This window comes from Annulohypoxylon maeteangense (genome assembly GCF_022496945.1).
Source record: "Annulohypoxylon maeteangense strain CBS 123835 unplaced genomic scaffold GGS22scaffold_6, whole genome shotgun sequence".
In the NCBI taxonomy this organism is placed as follows: domain Eukaryota; kingdom Fungi; phylum Ascomycota; class Sordariomycetes; order Xylariales; family Hypoxylaceae; genus Annulohypoxylon; species Annulohypoxylon maeteangense.
In genome coordinates this window covers 294,363-312,205 of record NW_025953253.1, presented here as the reverse complement: position 1 = coordinate 312,205, position 17,843 = coordinate 294,363, and the positions used below count along the sequence as shown (strand labels likewise).

The 17,843-nt window shown below is 46.6% G+C and overlaps 5 protein-coding genes and 1 non-coding gene across 6 annotated transcripts; 3 read left to right on the top strand and 3 right to left on the bottom strand.

Moving 5' to 3' along the window:
• Nucleotides 1-1,863: 1,863 nt before the first annotated feature.
• On the bottom strand, nt 1,864-3,794 carry GGS22DRAFT_199410 (uncharacterized protein; the record flags this gene model as incomplete). Its single annotated transcript, XM_047966287.1, has 6 exons — nt 1,864-2,532; nt 2,685-2,750; nt 2,813-2,890; nt 2,969-3,153; nt 3,230-3,550; nt 3,644-3,794. 6 exons carry the CDS (start codon nt 3,792-3,794, stop codon nt 1,864-1,866), a joined length of 1,470 nt encoding a protein of 489 aa, XP_047819826.1.
• Nucleotides 3,795-6,382: 2,588 nt separating this feature from the next.
• Nucleotides 6,383-8,575, top strand: GGS22DRAFT_159554 (carbohydrate esterase family 3 protein). Its single transcript, XM_047960803.1, has 2 exons — nt 6,383-7,152; nt 7,261-8,575. The coding sequence occupies exons 1-2, from the start codon at nt 7,050-7,052 to the stop codon at nt 8,400-8,402; spliced, it is 1,245 nt and encodes a 414-aa protein (XP_047819825.1). The 5' UTR covers nt 6,383-7,049; the 3' UTR covers nt 8,403-8,575.
• Nucleotides 8,576-9,497: 922 nt separating this feature from the next.
• Nucleotides 9,498-13,292, top strand: GGS22DRAFT_179033 (uncharacterized protein; the record flags this gene model as incomplete). The annotated part of the gene is made up of 5 exons (XM_047963642.1): nt 9,498-10,766; nt 10,822-10,836; nt 10,890-11,381; nt 11,453-11,874; nt 12,056-13,292. The coding sequence occupies 5 exons, from the start codon at nt 9,498-9,500 to the stop codon at nt 13,290-13,292; spliced, it is 3,435 nt and encodes a 1,144-aa protein (XP_047819824.1).
• A 379-nt stretch (nt 13,293-13,671) lies between these two features.
• GGS22DRAFT_t49 lies at nt 13,672-13,742 on the bottom strand. The gene has a single exon. It is a non-coding gene; the product is annotated as a tRNA-Gly (tRNA).
• Nucleotides 13,743-13,897: 155 nt separating this feature from the next.
• GGS22DRAFT_159547 (coiled-coil domain-containing protein-domain-containing protein) lies at nt 13,898-15,585 on the top strand. Its single transcript, XM_047960802.1, has 3 exons — nt 13,898-14,145; nt 14,394-15,508; nt 15,565-15,585. The coding sequence occupies exons 1-2, from the start codon at nt 13,924-13,926 to the stop codon at nt 14,994-14,996; spliced, it is 825 nt and encodes a 274-aa protein (XP_047819823.1). The 5' UTR covers nt 13,898-13,923; the 3' UTR covers nt 14,997-15,508; nt 15,565-15,585.
• Nucleotides 15,192-17,781, bottom strand: GGS22DRAFT_187219 (heterokaryon incompatibility protein-domain-containing protein; the record flags this gene model as incomplete). Its single annotated transcript, XM_047964558.1, has 3 exons — nt 15,192-15,508; nt 15,565-16,358; nt 16,691-17,781. 3 exons carry the CDS (start codon nt 17,779-17,781, stop codon nt 15,192-15,194), a joined length of 2,202 nt encoding a protein of 733 aa, XP_047819822.1.
• Between the last annotated feature and the right edge of the window lie 62 nt (nt 17,782-17,843).

Below are 17,843 nucleotides of genomic sequence, written 5' to 3'. Positions count from 1 at the left end.
GTCGACTCTTTGGGACAAGACCGTGCGTGTAACTGCGCCATTCTGGCGAAAATATTGCCTCGTATCAACAAAATACTTCGATTCGTGTAGTGTATAATCTGTACACAAACTTTTTACCAAAAACATGTTGCGCTTGTATTTGACCTAGTGTTTTGTCAACATTCTCTAGGTACCTCATGCGCCAGAACCAGCATTTGCAGTACGATTGTCGATGACAGACGGAAATCCGGCGTGATTGGGGACGGGAAAAGGGTGGTCCTGCATTTTCAAACATTCTCTTCATTTCGTTCGCGGGCTCCGAGCCATTACAATTTTTTCGGTCAGACTGATCATTTTTCCTTGAGTAGGACATCATCTTTACTTCGTGCAGTAAAGAGTATTTCAACTCGTGGCGATAGTCATCAGAGTCTGACCCCCCCTTTTTGGAACAACACAATTCACTTTCACTTCTTGTACTTAGTCACTTCTTTTCTTTACATGACGTTGATCTTCTTGCAATAGGTCACGGAGGCAGTCGAAGCTTGGGCTTGGGTCTTGCCGTCCGATGGAGATTGGAATCAGATGAGCCGACTTGTCGGGTCTGAGTCTGGGACGAATCCAACTCGTATTCGCATTGTATGTAGTCTTCAATGCCGATGACGATTTATGAACCGCGTACTATACTTTTAATTGTTTATACAAGTGGTAGGGTAATTATCTGTGAATAGATTGTAATTGTCCGCTCATGCTACAATGGTTCAGAATTGTAGGCTCGTATTATTTTAAAATGAGATTTTTTTTCTTCACCGACGCTCCTCAATCCAGACCCATGGAACCCTAACTCGCAAAGCTTGGGGCATATGTAAGCGCCAGCCACTGAGATCGCTCTCTAATACGACGGATAGGCTATATGGATGACAAGGGGTACGGTAAAAAAACCACAGCACAATACCAGTCAAGAAGTCTAGGCAACTGCCAATCCGTATTTTGTGCAAATGATCGGTGTAAATAAGATTTCGCTAGCAGTTTACGCAAAGTTAAGTGTTGTTTTCTAGAGTAATAGGGGCTTCAACCTCGTACTTTTTTTTTTCGACCCCCGTTTCTGTTGAGCGCTTTCGTTGAGGCTGGCTGGGTAGAGGTGGGGATGGAGGCGCGTGTTTACGGTACCTATACGATGCTTATAATAAGGTTCGCGGCAGCCACGGACGTGTGTGGCTTGGTTTGCGATAGATGCTTACCTAGGAGTAGGTAGGTGTGGATGGTGTATGGATGTTGGTGAGGTTGGTTTAAGCTTATTTTTTTCGGTGATGACTGGTGTGCCGTCATCATGGCGATTCTGTGAGATTGGTGCTGGGATTGACGAGAGGAATTTATTAAAGATAAAGGAGATTTAATGGTGCGGTGGGATTATATGAGATTATTTAGAAGTTGGAATTTCTGTAGTCGCTTTCCCGCGTTGAAATACCCCATGAGCCCATCTTCAACTTCAAAAGTTTATCATGCCCAGTATCGATTTTATTAACGTAGATACTTGGTCATAAAATAGGTACCTTGGTCTTTAGAATAGATGTAACTATCATACAGGTATGAATATTTTGTCCTTATTGTTCGGGTTAGTTTTTTTTTTTTTTTTTTTTTTTTTTTTCAGAAACTCCATCAATAGGTAGGTAGGTAGGTAGGTACTTAAGCTAGTAGGTAAGCATTTTTATCTCGGAATAGACGTAATACGTAGGTACCTATCTTGAAATAACAATCTACTACATTCTCTTTGGCAACTTTGAAGGCTTTATTATATAAATTGATTCGGTAGTATTATGTACTGCAGGAAACAACCGACGATTACCTATCCTTGAATCAACAAACCTCAGCGTATCATGGTGTGTCTTAATCAACATCCATAGGATCGTGGTCGTCCACCGGATCAGGTTCTTGTATAGGATCTAAGTCTTCCCTAATCACAGGGCCTTCATTGCTTCTGAAAAACCAATCTCGAAACCCGCGGAATAGTGACCTCGGGGGTTCTTCTCTTGCCGCAGCCTCCCTAGCTTCCCTCATCCTTATCATTTCGATTTGTTCTTGGAACCCTTGGAATAAGCTTGGTCTAGGTGCTTGGGGTTCATCTTGAGGTCCGTTCTGGGGCTCGTTTTGGGGTTCCCTCTCGACTTTAGGCCGGACAAGGGGATGTCGTATGCCCCGAGTTAAAGGAGGTCTTATAGCATCGAGTCCCACTAAGGGTCGATCCGCTGGGAGGCGGCCGTCTACACTAGGTGCGTCCAATATATATTGTTTAATCAATTCTCGAATGCCTTCATCTAATTCTTTCGGACTCCACTCCGGGTCCAGATCCGCGCGGACGGCCATTTGCTCTCCTGATAATGCGGCCCCCTGCTCACACAGTTCCAGAAGCTCACCAATTCGTGGTTGAGCATCAGGCGACATACACCGAGCAATTAGAGTTGCTAACTCAGGATCAATGTTAGGGGCATTTAAAACCCTTGAATCTGTAAAGGTCAGAAATGGCTTAGCAACCCCAGTACTGTCGTAATAATGCCACTGCAACAACAGGTATTAGCAATTACTTCTTTGAGAATAGGTACTAGATATGTAAATAAGTATATTTCGGGAGCATGGACTCCATTATTTCGATTGGGAAGTTATCATTCCTAGTGTATTATCACAGGTAAAGGCCTTTCGATGTTACTTACTTCCCATGGAGTTTCATCATCGATTTCTTCGTCCGGAATATGACAAAGAGTAATATAACTCATCATCTATAGATACGTCAGCCAATATAGGTCTATGAGACTTGATTCATCGGTTTGGGGTCACTAACGTATCCAACGTATCCCGTGTTGAAGTGCTGGGCTGTCTCGTAATCAATCTCTAATTTACCCCGTCCAAAATCGATCAACTGCCGTAGAAATTAGTAGAGTATCTCTTGCGTGACGAAGCCATTATTCATTGGAAGCCGCCTTTGCCAGTGACCTACGTGTATGCGAGGAACAATGCTGTGTTCAGCGGTATCGTCGAAGTTGCCTATCACTAAATTCCTCCGATGGGGTGAATTCTGCGTCAAGGCGGTCGGTGCCTCCCAAAAGTCCACCATCTCCCTCCGAAGAGGTGCGTTTGGAGCTCCTCGTGGGGGCCATGCCATAGCTATCTCCTGACGTACCACTAGATCAGGTTTGAGGTGGAATTAGCTCAATTCTCAGAGGCACAAGAGGACTAATAGATTCTCGTAACAACTTACGACAGAGGAAGATACTCCACAGCATCCGGTTGGGAATCCATACATTCTCAGCACCATATCGCTCGAGGAATGTAGACATTGTGCCGTTCTCAATATATTCGAGCGCAAGAGTAGGACGCTTCCCGGTACCAGATATATTGACATTTGCATTAGCCAGTGGAATCATTTGCCCGATATGTTCCGCGCCTCGTAGTTTCTCTAACCAAAAGGCTTCGTTTATCAAATCCTCGTCGTTGGTCGCATCGATCGAATACTTTACGATAATTCTTCGAACAGGACATCTGTTCTCGTCTATCTGGGCAAAAATTAGGGCACCGCCATCTGGAATGATTTGAGAAGGATTAGCTATCATCTCTAAAAGGGGGCACATTGTGGATACCTAAAAAAGGGCGATGCATATGAAGCACTACTTACGTCTACCTATGCCAGCCATTCCTCTATATAATAATTTCTTGTCTTGCCGAAAGTATGTAGCAACATCATCCGCTACGGCGGCAGTCTGCGCGTCCACGACATCAGTAGGGTTTAACGACAATAACAGTCCTGCTATAGTGCTCCTATCCATGGCTATGCGATGTTGTGAATATTGGGGTAATATAAATGCTGTATCAAAATATCTACAATGGTTATTCAGATAGTCGCTTGATTCTCAGTATATCTCTCGACATCCATACTCATCCTTCAATTCTACGAAGTCTATGTGCGAGCCTATATCCCTTTGAATTCACTCAATAGACCATTGGCTAAATCTGTATGTGGCTTCTTTGATATGGGCTTCCTTTGATCCTATAATTAATAGGTAGGTAGGTTTAAAGGAGCTACAAATAGATAGAAAGCCAGTTTTTAGAATTGTTTTGTTCGAGAGTTGGGACAAACATCCCTTTAATATACTAGCTGAACCACCGAAACCGTATTGTGATAACAAAGATCGTCTTAGGTTTGACATAACGGCTATAGTATGTGTAGAAAAATCCTGTAACTGAGATATTGAAATCATATATTTACTTGAACCCTTGCTACGAGTGAATGTAGGTAGGTTTACCATACAATGATACCTGGGAGGTAGTCAACTTTTAGGAGTGAAATACCTACAGGTTGGCAGTAAGGTTTTACATTAAAACGATGGTTACCAATGTTATCCTTGCAATTATTCCCCTAAAGATAATTTAGAGCTATAATGCTGATAAACCTTTGTGATCTTAAAGACAAAGGATAGGGGTTGAGCTATGATAATGCGGTGTGCTACAAAATTACTGAAAATTATAACTTTAGAGACAAATGGACATATATGAACCTAGGTATGTTGGGACATACGTACCTAGTAGTTTTCGACTTGCAGTAGTCCTTTCACTCATTCGGGCTCGTCGTCAGTCTCAAGCCTTAGCGGTGCTAGCACACGCTGTTCCAAGGGCTTCTATACTTCGACGAGAATCCGTCACTGCTCGGGTCAGATAGATTGAGTCGATCGACGGCTGAATTGAATCTGTTATGATAGAAAGCATATTAATAATTTTAACATGAATCTGTTCCAAGAATTGGAGAACGGCCTAGTGGTTATAACCCAAACCTCTGGAAATATCTATAGGTTTGGGTTCAACTCTCAGGCGTGCCATTTGAAATGATGATTATATGCTCGACTAATCTGAAGCATATGAAATGCCAAGTGGTATCTGGCAAATGATGCGCATGCCATTTCTGCGATCTGATCAAATGGTTTCTTACCTTTCCAATTTCGAGTTGAAAGAATGTTTTTTTTTTGACTATTAATCTTATCTGATTCTCTATTAATGCTTGCTGCCCGCTTGCTTTACCCCCTTTTGTTTTCGGCCGTAGGACAATGTAGGCAGCGAGCGAAACACTTACCTAACCAGTAGGTATATCAATATAATTGTACCGACTATCTGATACAACTCGACCCTAGGTAATTTAGCTGACAGAACCCCGCTGCTTGTCGTCACATCTACATAAGGCCTGGACCGTGATATTTATAATCTTCTCCTAATGTGCCCATTTTTGCTCTGGTGGTTGAGTGTTGGACATCATGAGAGAGATTAGGCTATTAGAACGAGCTTACCATGGCACGCGCTTGATATTATCATCTTGTGATTTGCTGATTAATTATTAATCGTCTGTTCAATTATCTCGGGTATAAGTATATCAAATCACCAACGGAACTCATACGCCATGCTGCGCCAGGAGTAAAATGATGGCAAAATATAAATGTTATCAACATGTAGAGACTAAGAATGCGGACGGTGGATAATACCGGGGTTGGATGGAATATTTAGTATTCGCCATATAACATGATATCGTGTTAAGGATTGCATATCACATGTATACGGAGGTCCTTGGATTAAAAGATGGTGGTATAAGTAAGATTATTTCGTGTTATTGGGCATAAGCCATTCTCCCCCTTGCCAGCCATCGTGTTGAAAGGAAGTTAGGATTATACCCGTCGACTCGGACTCGTGGAATACATTTGATCGGACGAGCGACCAATGAAATGCTGGAGTGATAATGCATAGAACCCCTATTGCCACTGCATGATAGACTAGATACTTAGGTACACACGCCATCGTTCTAGTTGGTTCAGCTGACAAGGCGACTGGCGCGGTGTGGATTAAGCGAAGTGGGGGTTGACGGGTGGCTAATCATACACCGGCCGATTGAATTGGTTGATGGCGGAGGCGGAGGGAAGTATCTCACAAGTATGTCCGTTTGATAAAGGAAGTAGGTATGTACTGGTGTACTATGTGAGGTATGCGGAATATACTTACTATTTCGTTTGCATGCGGAGAAAAGTCTGGTATTTTTAAGTACCCAGAACCGCTTATGCAGATTGCCGTAGCTGCGTACCTAGGTAGTTCTAAAGCAACACCAAATCGAGGTTTCCAAAAAGAAAAAGCTACAATATATGTACATACATACCTACATCATAGATCGGGAAATGTAAATTAAAGTTGGCTGTAAAATTACCCAGATCATGGGAAGGCTTGACTGCATCTAAACCAGACATGGTAGGAGGGCACTACTAATTTATTTGTCTACGCTGTATTAGAGCCTACTACTGGCCTACGGGTCTACCCTAATCCATTACTTAAAACCCACCATCAAGCCCCTGGCATGTTTCTTGATGAAGATCACTAGCTTTTACCTACCACCTACCTATCTGATACATCGCATGCAAAGACTCTGCTAGGTTTATTAGGTCTGCTAGGTCAACTGGGCAGAACAGAACAAAATTTTGTCCATCAAAGAAACATATTCACCTATCGCCATCCAACATCTCGCCGTCTTGGCAGTCGAAAAATGTCGATCTTAGTATTGGGACACGATTGATCTTGGCATTCTTTCTTGGCAAACGGACGGAAGAAACGGCATCATGTTGCATCGTTAAGATAAAAATAGGGGCCTTCTTCCAATTCAAATGTTTGACGTTTCCTCCCTCCTGTCCCTGCTGTCCGCGTCCGCTCCTAAAACCTGTCTGAGCGTATCTCCGTCATCATATTTTTAATACCGGATGAACGATGGGATTTTGCTGTGCTCGTGTGATATCGCGATAGTTCGAGTTTTTTATTTCCCTCGCTCATTCCTACTCATATTCATTCCTTCATTTGGGCCATAATCATCTTTCTCGCTTTCTCTTACTATTTTTATTCCTCCCTTTTTTTCTTAGACATTCGAGACGGAAGCTTACGCGTACAATACAACGGTGCTAGTCGTATTGTGGGGTAGATTTGGGCGATTGGATTAATTTTAGACGATTGATCTATCGCGCGCTGCGCAACACTCACGCATTGAAGTCACCACGAAACTTACTATGGACAAGTTTTCTCGCCAACTGACTTCGAGCCCGTACGTTTCGATGGTCTTGGCACGGAGGCGCTCGCTCATCTTGCTGGGCTTGCCTTTATTTCTCATAGGTATGCACTAGTCTTAATCTTCACATTCCAACACCCCTGCACTCTCTATTTCAACCTATCTAGGTAATCTTGGTAATCTAGATACATATGCGGCTGACCAATTCATAGTCCTGCTATTTTCTGGTACCGTCAACGTCGACAATGAATGGGGTCATAGACTGGATAGTTTTGGCGACAACTTCAAGGCCGGCGTCAGCTATGTAACTGGCAACGGAACTGTTCAAGTTTCTTATCCATCAACCGACACTGCTACCAACTCTTCATCATTAAATGCTGTCTCCTTTCCCAGCGAATTGTCCAACGGCGCAACAACTTCTACAGTTAGGACTAAGCCGTATGCTCGACCAGGCCACGAGCTGCCACTTGCTAATGGAATTCCACTTCGTATTATGGCGCTTGGCGCATCGACAACCCGTGGCGATAGTCCCGAAGAGGGCATCGATAACAACGGGTTTCGCCGTCCTCTCCGTGAAAGGTTGACTGCTATCGGCAACAAAGTCAATTTTGTCGGCACGCAGCGCCTTGGGAACATGACAGATAACGACATCGAAGCATACCCCGGTGTTGTTACCGAGACCATTCACGGAAACGCCCGGAAGGCTGTTCCAAAGTCCAAGCCTAATGTATTCCTCATCAACGCTGGATCTAATGACTGTTTCCAGCATGTCGACATTGACAACTTCTATAAGCGATACGATGCCTTGGTCCGATATCTCCTTGAGGCTTCGCCAAGGTCCACCATCATAATGGGTACTATTCTACCTACCTGGGATACTCGATTCAATGGTCGCGAGGACGTGTGGAGGGTCAACCCGCAAATCCGGAGGCTGGCGAAAATATACAAACATCAGGAATTGCCGGTGGTGCTTGCTGATATGCAAGGCCCGGACGGAATTCAAGATGGGAATCTAGCTTCGGACGGCATGCACCCTGGTACTGCCGGCTACGAGATGATGGCAACTAAGATGTACGAGGCTATACTCGAGGCTGATGCCAGAGGGTTCCTACAACCTCCAGAACCTGTTCAGGGAATACTCGACGACGGCGACGACGAGCGCAAGGATGAAGACTACATGAAATGGCTAGAAGAGAAGCGGGCATTGGACGCTGCGACAGCTGCTGCTGAACAGAAAGAGATAGACAGGATGGTGGCAGAACTGGCAAAGATGAAGCAAGAGAATGCGGACGGCAAGCAGCAAAGGCGTCAGAAGGATACAAGATTAAGGCGGCATCCTAGGATGCTCTTCTAATTAGCGGGACAAGCGGGTTCTTTGTCTTAGAGAAACTGGGCATTTATAATGGTCTTGCCCATATGAGATCACGGCCTCCCAACTGTTATTATTATACACAATACAGATACTATGTAGACTACTAACCTAGGTATGTACCTAATAAATTTGCCCGAGAGGGTGCAAACTCCGAATCCTTCCCGCCCTAGTGTCACCTATAATCTCTACGGTATGGTACTGCGATGCATTAGTACGACCCAAGACCTAGTTCTTCCCGGTACAAAGTGTAGGTCATTGCCTTCTTGGTAGTTTAACGCCACTGCCTAGGAGGACGAATCGAAGGACAGTGTACCCGTTGTACCTATGTATGTACTAAGGTACATGTATTGTGGACTTCAAATGTTCTCCAATAATAACCTTGGAAGTCGGTTGGAAGTGAAACTACGCAGCTACGCATGTAGGTGATGATACTTTCCTAAAAGTACGCGAATTGAGTTTCGAAATTGATGATTTAGCGTTTGGCGACCGTTGCCGCTGCCGCTATTGCCGTTGCCGTTGAATATCCGCCGCGCTGCCGAGAGTTACCATTCAGTCGGTGACATCGCTAGGAGCTTGTTTTAAAACTTTAAGCTTGTGTTTACCAATCGCCAGGCAATCGCGATGTTACTATCGCCAGAGATAGCTAGCCTAGCTTGGCCCGCTCGCAATTTTGCCTCTATTCTCCATTCTCCACCCTCCATCTTCCACAATGCACAGATGCGGACCAACCCACTTTGCTTACGCTGGGCTGGCTGTAGAAATCTTGGCTGGAGGGTCAATGCGGATGGTACCGCGACATTGATCGCGACATGTGGGAGTTTGCAAAATTTGTACAACACCAACACCCCAATATTACCTATCAATTCCGATTCGAAGGTTATTTTGATGCATTCGTTACTCTGTGATATAGAGCTCGGAATTGTGTCACGTGGGGCGATTTTGTGAGACGGTCTGACGGTGTAGTCTGGATTTAAGGCTGTAGATCTTGTACGCTGTATTTATTAATTTCCCGGGTTATGGCGTTCTGGTTGTGATAGGTTTATCCTCTTCCCCCTCCTTGCTTTATCAATCCCAGGAATGGCAAGCCAAGCCAGCGTAGCAAGCAGTCAACCCGACCCACGACAATTGAGACTCATCGCCGCTTCTGCTCAAGCCAACGAAGCTAGAGTTCGCGATATACTAGCCGAAGACCCTCCTTGGACTTCGAGCACCGATCATGACGCGCTTCGCCAATCTCTCCAAAAAGCAGCCGCGCGCGGCAAACTCTCCATCGTCCTCCTCCTACTCGATCACGGCGCCGAGCTGAATCCTAGAAAAGACAATGAAATCCCTGCCTTAGTGAAAGCAGCTGAGGGAGGACAAGCTGAAATCGTAGCCGAGCTGCTGAAGCGTGGCGCCGATCCGAACGGACGTAACCGCAACGGGCAGACTGCTCTATTTAGCGCGTGCTTAAAGGGTTATAATAAGGTGGTTGAGAAGTTGCTAAACGGAAAGGCAAATGTAGAAGCTCAAGACAAGGAAGGTCGGTCTCCCTTGCTTTTTCTAGCTTCAGAGAAACCCGGGAAGGGGAAGTGGACTCTTGAGACTCTGAAGCTACTCCTAAGCAACGGGGCCAATCTCGAAGTCAAAGATCAGATTGGGAGAACGCCACTCCTGTGGGCTGCTACGAATGGGAATGTCGAACTCGCTCGTGTCCTCCTCGAGAACTATGCGCGTCTCGATGTTACAAATAACCGCGGGCGAACGGCTTTACATCTCGCTGCTGAGGGTAGTCATAAGGAGCAGTCTGAAGAAATGGTAAGGCTTCTGCTTGACCATGAAGCTGATCCTAGCGCAGTGAGTGACGGCGGTTGGACGCCCCTCCACAATGCTGCTCAGAGTGGCTATGCGCCCATCGTTGCGCTGCTGCTTGAAACTGGCGCTAATGTAAATGCTGTGCTTTCGAACGGGATGACGCCTCTACACTGGGCTGCTTTTAATGGCTGTGAGGAAGTTGTACAACTTATATTGACTCGTTTTGATGTGAACTTATCTATTAAGGACAGTTTCAATCGAACAGCTATGCTTTGCGCCGCCGAGAAGAACCACCCCGAGATTGTCCAGCTGCTTTCCCCCGCACGCGGCGCCGATCGATTATCCCCAGTCGCGCAACAAGCTTGCCGGGCCTTCGAGGCCACCGTCGTAGACTTTGGCCAATTCGAGAAGAAACAGCTCGTTTCGAAGTATTCCGTTTACGAACTTCTGTACGGCTGGGATCACGAGAACGAGAAACCAAAAGTCCCTACCCTGACGAAGAATATTAAGTATCAGCCGGATTTCCGGTGGATCCATCTGCCCGCGAATAATGTATAACGTGACCCAGTCTTATGATTTTGGCAACCAGGACTAACATATCGTATAGATAGCATGGGTTGAGGTATTTGAACACTTTTTGTTGTGTAACGCATCCATTGGCTCACTATTTATTAGACTCTCCTTGCGAAATCTTTCATCGAGGCGGGGCACCGGGACATCGAAGCCTTTAAAGCGCTGGAGAAATGCTTTGACCAAGAACACCAGGGGCAACATGCGCATGCGCATTTCATGAGGACATTTTCTAATCGTATTACTTCACCTCGGGCTGGCCTTCAAGATAAAAGAGACGACAAATCGTCTCTAGCCCCATTATCCGAAGAACCGTCAGATGTTAGTATGGGATCGACACAAAATAGCACCAATGATGGGGATTCCCCTAAGAAGTCAAGTGATCATTTCGAGGATGACATGCCAACAAAAAAGAAGAGCAAGTCCGAAATGATCGCCGAGAGACATCCTAAGAAGCATAAGCGAGCCAAAGGTCCTCCCGGTAACCCGCCTCAGAGACAAGATAGCTTCGCAAGCAACTTGAGTGGCAAATTCCAGGCTCCGCTTGCTTGGGAGACCCCTAAGTTTGCGGCTTCGAGTGGGAAAATAGTATTATTTGTGAGCCTATTATCCTACCTACTTACTAGGTTGGTATGTAAATGAAAGTGTAAAAAAGCTAATTTATCTAGATGCCATTCTTACACTACGAAACAGACGAGCGGCGGCGCAAGATGAGCAAGGCCATCAAGAATGTTTACGAAGACCGACAAGTCTTGGATAATTCATCTCGGGATTCTCTCATCGTCAATGCATATCTGAAAAGTGAACCGCGTCTCCATCCACGAAGGACGCTTGACCAGTTCTTCTACCACGGTATCGACACGTCGGCAAGAGATACGGATCAAGTCGTCTACAGATATTGCAAGAGGCATAATAAAGAGCCGAAGGTATTCATGGTTGATCAACTGTGGCTTTGGATCATCGGAAAGGATCTTGTTATTACCTGCTTCCCGCAACGCTGGGACCAGCCTAAACAGGATCCTTTAAATGTTCTAGACGGCATCATCGAGGAGACGAATGCCAAGACTAGACCGCCGATTGGCTCTGTGTGGTACGTATAATATTTATGAACCCTTCGAGAGTCTAGAATAATTGCTAACAATATTTGTAGTATGTGATCGAATCTTCCTTTCACTCCCTTTTCCATTCCTATTTGGGCGACCGTCTAGTATCTGGAAACTCTGCATGACATACTAACAAATACTAGATGATCTTGCGATGCTTATAACAAGCCGATGTTCCGGAACATTCGACCGACACCGTCTCGACAATCAGGATTTCCAATTCTTGGACATGTTCGAGAGTTCTATCGGCCTCGTTACAGATCGCGAAAGCCAACTCTTCAGCCGATTTAACAAAGCTTCAGCCCAATCCGCCCAATGGCTCCAGCACCACCGTCGGCGACGCAGCATGGGCCGACCCGCTCGACTCCCTTCCTTTGGATCTCCGAATGAATACCACGGCAAGGATATGGACCAATTCCCCGATGCGCTCCTCGACATCGGCGTCGAAACATCGCTCTTAGCTGAAATCAAAGATATCCGCGACGAGCTCGGCATCATCACCGGACTCCTCGAAGGCCAGCTCTCGACACTCGACGACTTCGAAATGCAAATCACAGACGAACTCCGCAGCAACAGCGGAACAGGCGAAAACCGCCGCGCAATCGACCTCGCCGTCACGGATATCCGCAAACGGTCCCGCGAACAACTCCGCGGCCTCGAAATCCGGAAGAAGGATATCGAGCGCATGGACCACCAAGCCGAGTCGCTATACCGCAACCTAACGGACCTCCTGGACCTCAAGCAGAAGCACTCAAACGCGCTGGAGGCCCGGTTCGCGGGCGACCAGGCGGTGATTGCCGCGAGGCAAGGGCAGACGGTTATGGTGTTTACAATCGTCACGATTATCTTTCTGCCCATGAGTTTCATCGCTGCCTTTTTCGCTATCAATCTCCAGGAGTGGGAGGGTGGGAAGCTGACCATTCCGTATGTGAGTAAGTATTTGTTTGGTATTGGGCTGGGGGTCAGTGTGCCCCTTATCGCGACGGCGTTTACGATTACGGATATTTCGGATACGGTTAGGGGGTTTACTGATAGGTGTTTTGGTGCGCGGGGGAGGGGGAGGAGGAGGAAGGAACGTGGTGGTGGAGGGGGGGTCGAGGAGGAGACGGTTGTTATTCAGCCGAAGACCTCGCTGTCGTCGCATCGGCTGGGGAGAGAGCAGCTATTGGACGGAGCGTCGTCGCGTGTGCTCCCTACTAGACATAGTCGCGAGCGCAGCACCGATTACTACGCCGCGGCACGGTTGTCGCCTACATCGTTCGGCCAGAGGATAGCCGGTGGGCCGCGGAAAGTCAGTTTCAGTAGCGCGAATGCGGCGGGTTCGTGGGCCCGGCCGAGCTTGGATAGGAGTCGGAGAGGAAGACTAAGTGAGGATTTGGAAAAGGGAAGACGGAATTACGCATAAAACGGGTTGTCTATGGCTATTCATGAGCATTGCATCTTTGGTTGAAGCGATGGGAAGGAGATGGGAAAATTGGAAAAGTTTATATGCATATATACCCGAGCATTATATTGGTTCATGTCGATAGACCTTCCCCTGATTTATGGGGTGTTTATATTCTCATGTACATATTTATATTGATGACCTTTATATCATGTCCCTGATGATTAGTTGAAATTGAGAGTGTTGTGGTAACTGAAGTCAATTCGACAACACGCAACTGGTGGTTTCGGGATATCGTCAATCCTCGGGTCGTATTTACTCTTAACTAATAAAAAAAATATGGGATATACGTCGCACTACGTATTTAAAGAATATTAGGGGATCAAAAAGCGAAAAAGAATGCATCAGCCGCGAATCGAACGCGGGGCCCATCGATGGCAACGATGGATTTTACCACTAAACCACTGATGCTATCATATTCAATTTGACTATACAATAACTGGGGAAACAATCTTCTATAAACCCAACAAACTTGGTCCCACAAAAGCATGCGGCCATTTTACGTAATACGAAACTCTGCTAGATCTATGTAACCTTGAACAGTTCCTATGGATCTAAACCAATCCCCCATCTTCAATCACAAGTCCATAGAATGGTGACAGACAGCCCCGAAATTCGGGACATGGCCTCCCCGATGCCTCCGCAAGCCCCGCCTACGCCGCCCCTGTCGTCGCTCTCGCCAATCTCAACCTACGTGAAGCCGCAACCCCGGCCGCCTAAATCGCCCGCGCATTCCGCCCAGATCCGTGTTCAGAACCGCCGTCGCGAGTATCTGGAGCGCAATCTGAAGTACTTTGATTCGCTGGACCATGAACTTGCGGGTATGGTTTTATTTATTCTAGCCTTTTCTTGATGGGCGATTCAATTAAAGACTCATTCGATTCCTTGCCTTTTTCATTTTCCATTTCACAGTTCATCCCCTTTAACCCCTATCCAAAGCGAAGAATGTAAATACACGATTTCTCGCATTTCCTAATTTCGGGAGCTGTTACTTCACATTTCTCTAGTCCATTTAATTCCCTTTATCTACCTAAGTACCTAGACAGTTCATAACTAACCCACCACCCAGACCCCCTCCTCTACGACGCCCTAATCCGGCGCTTCCAATCGCCCGCCGAGCGGGAAGCGGAAGGGCGCACGAAGGGGTACTCGCGGGTCCTCGAAGTCGATCTGATCCGCGGCGAAGCCAAGATCGCACAGCTTACTTCCGCGACCTTCGCCGCGAACATCACCACCGCGCCCCTAGATCCCGCACCGCGTCCGTCGGACGCGGCGGAGACGTGGATCCCGAAGCCGGCGTCTGAGGATGCCGACGCGTTTATCCGGGAGTACGCGAGTGGGAGTGATGGTTTCGGCGACGACGGGGGCGGGAATGTGGGTGCGGAGACAGAGGTGGGGATTAAGGGCTTGTTGAGACGGCCTGAGACTAGGGAGGAGGGACGGGAGCGGTGGAATGATTTTTTAAGACGAAGGTTTGTGTTAGGGCGTGACGATGACTTTGATTATCAGGTCGTGGATGAGAATGATGATCTGGATGTTATAGAACGCCGCGAGCAGGAGGATGCGTGGTTTGATGACGAGGATCCGGATTGGGCTACTGATCCGGTTGGGGATCAGGGTGGGAGGATGATGCTTGAGGGGGAGACGGGGATTCAGGACTTTTGATGTTTATTAATAAGTCTTGTAGCATATAATTATTAGGGGTTGGTTTTTTTTAACAGCGTGTTCTGTTAGACTAACGGTAATAGCCCCCGTACGGAATTACGGGAAAGGGCGAAAAGGGGTACTTTCGACTAACCTATTTAATAATCCAGCTTGAGAAAATGTCCGTTCGATACCTGTCTTAATCACTTTTACTTGTTATACCAGAGTGATTTTTTCCGCACACTCTTTAAACCCCCTTTTCATAGGTCCGTAAACGTATGCAGGCCCGATGATACGGTAAGCGGGATTGCTGTTCGTCCCGCTACCGTCATCGGCCACACGACGTAAAATCATCGGTACGTGAATTCCTGCGATAAGCATGACGATGTCTCCAGGGTTCATCCCCTCTGGCCCCGAGCCAGCAAGGCCATTTGTGGTGGTGAAAAGGTTCCTCCGCCCTGCAAGGTGGTTGTATATTTTTACGGTCAAGGCCTTAGCGACATCACCTTGAGGATGAGAGTCGTAAATGTTGCCTGCGATGTTATTTTCAAATTCCCGGAGTTATAGAAGTAGCCTTTGACGCACGTACCAGTGTGTCCTTGAAGATTTACCTTGTCATTAATCAACACTTTGTACCAGGTAAAGAAGTCTTCTCCGGTAAGGTCTAAGTCGGGCTTAGAATCAATATCGGTGGTTAGTATTCTCGCAGCTGCTTTAGAAAGTGGTTGGTAATCTTCATGTGTCGTCGAGTCTCTAATGAGATATTTGAGCCAACGTTTAAGTATGGATGTTGCAGCCTCGATGTCGACAGAGCTATGCGGGTGCGCTTGATGTGTCCCGATTTTATGAAACGGCCGTGAATTGAACTTAATCGCACCATTTCGGACGCCCTTAACGACGAGTTTATTATTCCCTCGAAATTCGATCCAAGCCTGTGGGATCGGAGTGGCCACAGGTTCAACGGGGTTTATGATGTAGTCGGAGTGAATCCATTGCCTCTCCGCAGCGATTCTCCAGTCCGGGATCCATGACGGGCGGTTAATATATGAGCAAGTGCCTGCATCTACAAGCAAGCATATTGCCTGAGGACTCCATTTCAATAGATCTCTGGCGAGTTCTTGATACACTTGGCCTAATTGTTTCGAGTATTCTGGCTGGGAGAGATTTTGGACACCTAGACGCTGGAGAACACCGTATGCGGCGTAAGAACGGTCTTTTGCGTTGGAAGCCTGTCGTGCGCGAATTGCTCGGAATACGCCCGCGAGGTACGTGTTTCTTGTGCTTTCGGTGTTGATCCTAAGTTTCATAACTAGCGAAGCCCAGGTAGAATATATGTCCCAATATATCTCCCCATAAGCAAGCCAAGCGACCACAAAGAGATATCTGTGTTCATTTTCATTAGCAATATACTCAAAAGAGAGGCTTTATCTCAGTGCTTCGATGGACATAGGGACCCTGTTACTTACTAAAGAAACGTCAGCTAAAGGATGCTAAACGATAGAATATGGCACATGATACATACCAGTGTTGTAAGAAAGACCCCAACCCCCTTTTCTTTCATGTAGATGTATGCAAAACATAAGCTTATCACCACCGGACTCCAGACGATACTTAGCACGACTAACATAAGAATGAAAGCATATCGAATAATTGCTTGGCAAGGTTCTTGTAGCCAAGACACATAAGTAAAAGACTTCAACCCTTGGGTGTCTAACCGGTCGTTCCACGTCGTAGGCCTTTCGGTATATGCCCAAACTCTCGCTAGGTCGTGTATTGGTAAGGGCGAAACCTTGGACATAGGAGCAGAGCGTTTCCGAGGACCAAACGTACCGAGCCCATCATTGATGGTACCTATCCTAAAAGCAGTGACAATCTTCGTCCATTCGACGTGGTTACATCCACAAATGAGGATGACGTTGGAAGAAAGAACAACCTCTTGGAAGGTCCAAGCTCTTCGGAACCATTCGCGATTCGATAAATCCCGCAAATCTTCTATCTCTAACTTGACATCCAATCTCAACCTACAGTTCCCCGCTACAACGAGATTTGAGAAGACATTGTCAAGTATAGGTCGCCTGCGGTATACAATCATCTTTCCAAGAGCTGCCAGTAGCCTAATCCACCTCACGCAGATATCTACCATCACACGTGAAAAGTAGGCCGCCATATGATACATAGCTATAGAGCTGTATTTTAACTGGTTTCTCCTAGTAGGGGGGCATGTAGCAAAAGCAACATTGAGAAAATCGTGTTTTGCAAGTTGGCGAGCCCAATCCATTACCCTATCAGAAGCATCGGTACTAGGACCCAGCCACGCGTAGACGACGGTGGCCCATGAGTAGATATCTTCCATCAAGTTGATCTGGGACGATCTCTCGGCCTCGTCGTCTTGGTTGATGCATATTGCATCAACCCAGATACGCAAGCCGCCATACCTCCGGCGGAGAGCGCGCAGGGCATCGCGGCAGTTAGTGGATATTCCTAACTTGATGTCCTGTCCGACGCTATGTCGTAACTCCAATGTATCCGCATGAGGTATTGAAAAAGTACCCCAGACATAGGAGAGAGCTGTGAAGCGTGGCTTCGTCGCCAGGGATACCACTCGGAGAGTTCCTGACAATGGCGTTTCGTCATTATCTGACTTGGAGGGCAGATCATTCAGGTCGAGGAGCCGAATGGTGCGATTATCTCCCAAAGGTAAATTGCTATACAACTGCGCAGGGGTGAGCCGAAGACAAGGCGTTGGCTGATCCAGATCCGATGATTGTATTGGTCTCGGATCAGTTACGGGGCGTGTTCTGTCCATATTAACGGCACACATTTGATCCTGGAATATGGGAATGAGAAGCCACAAAACTGAATCAAAAT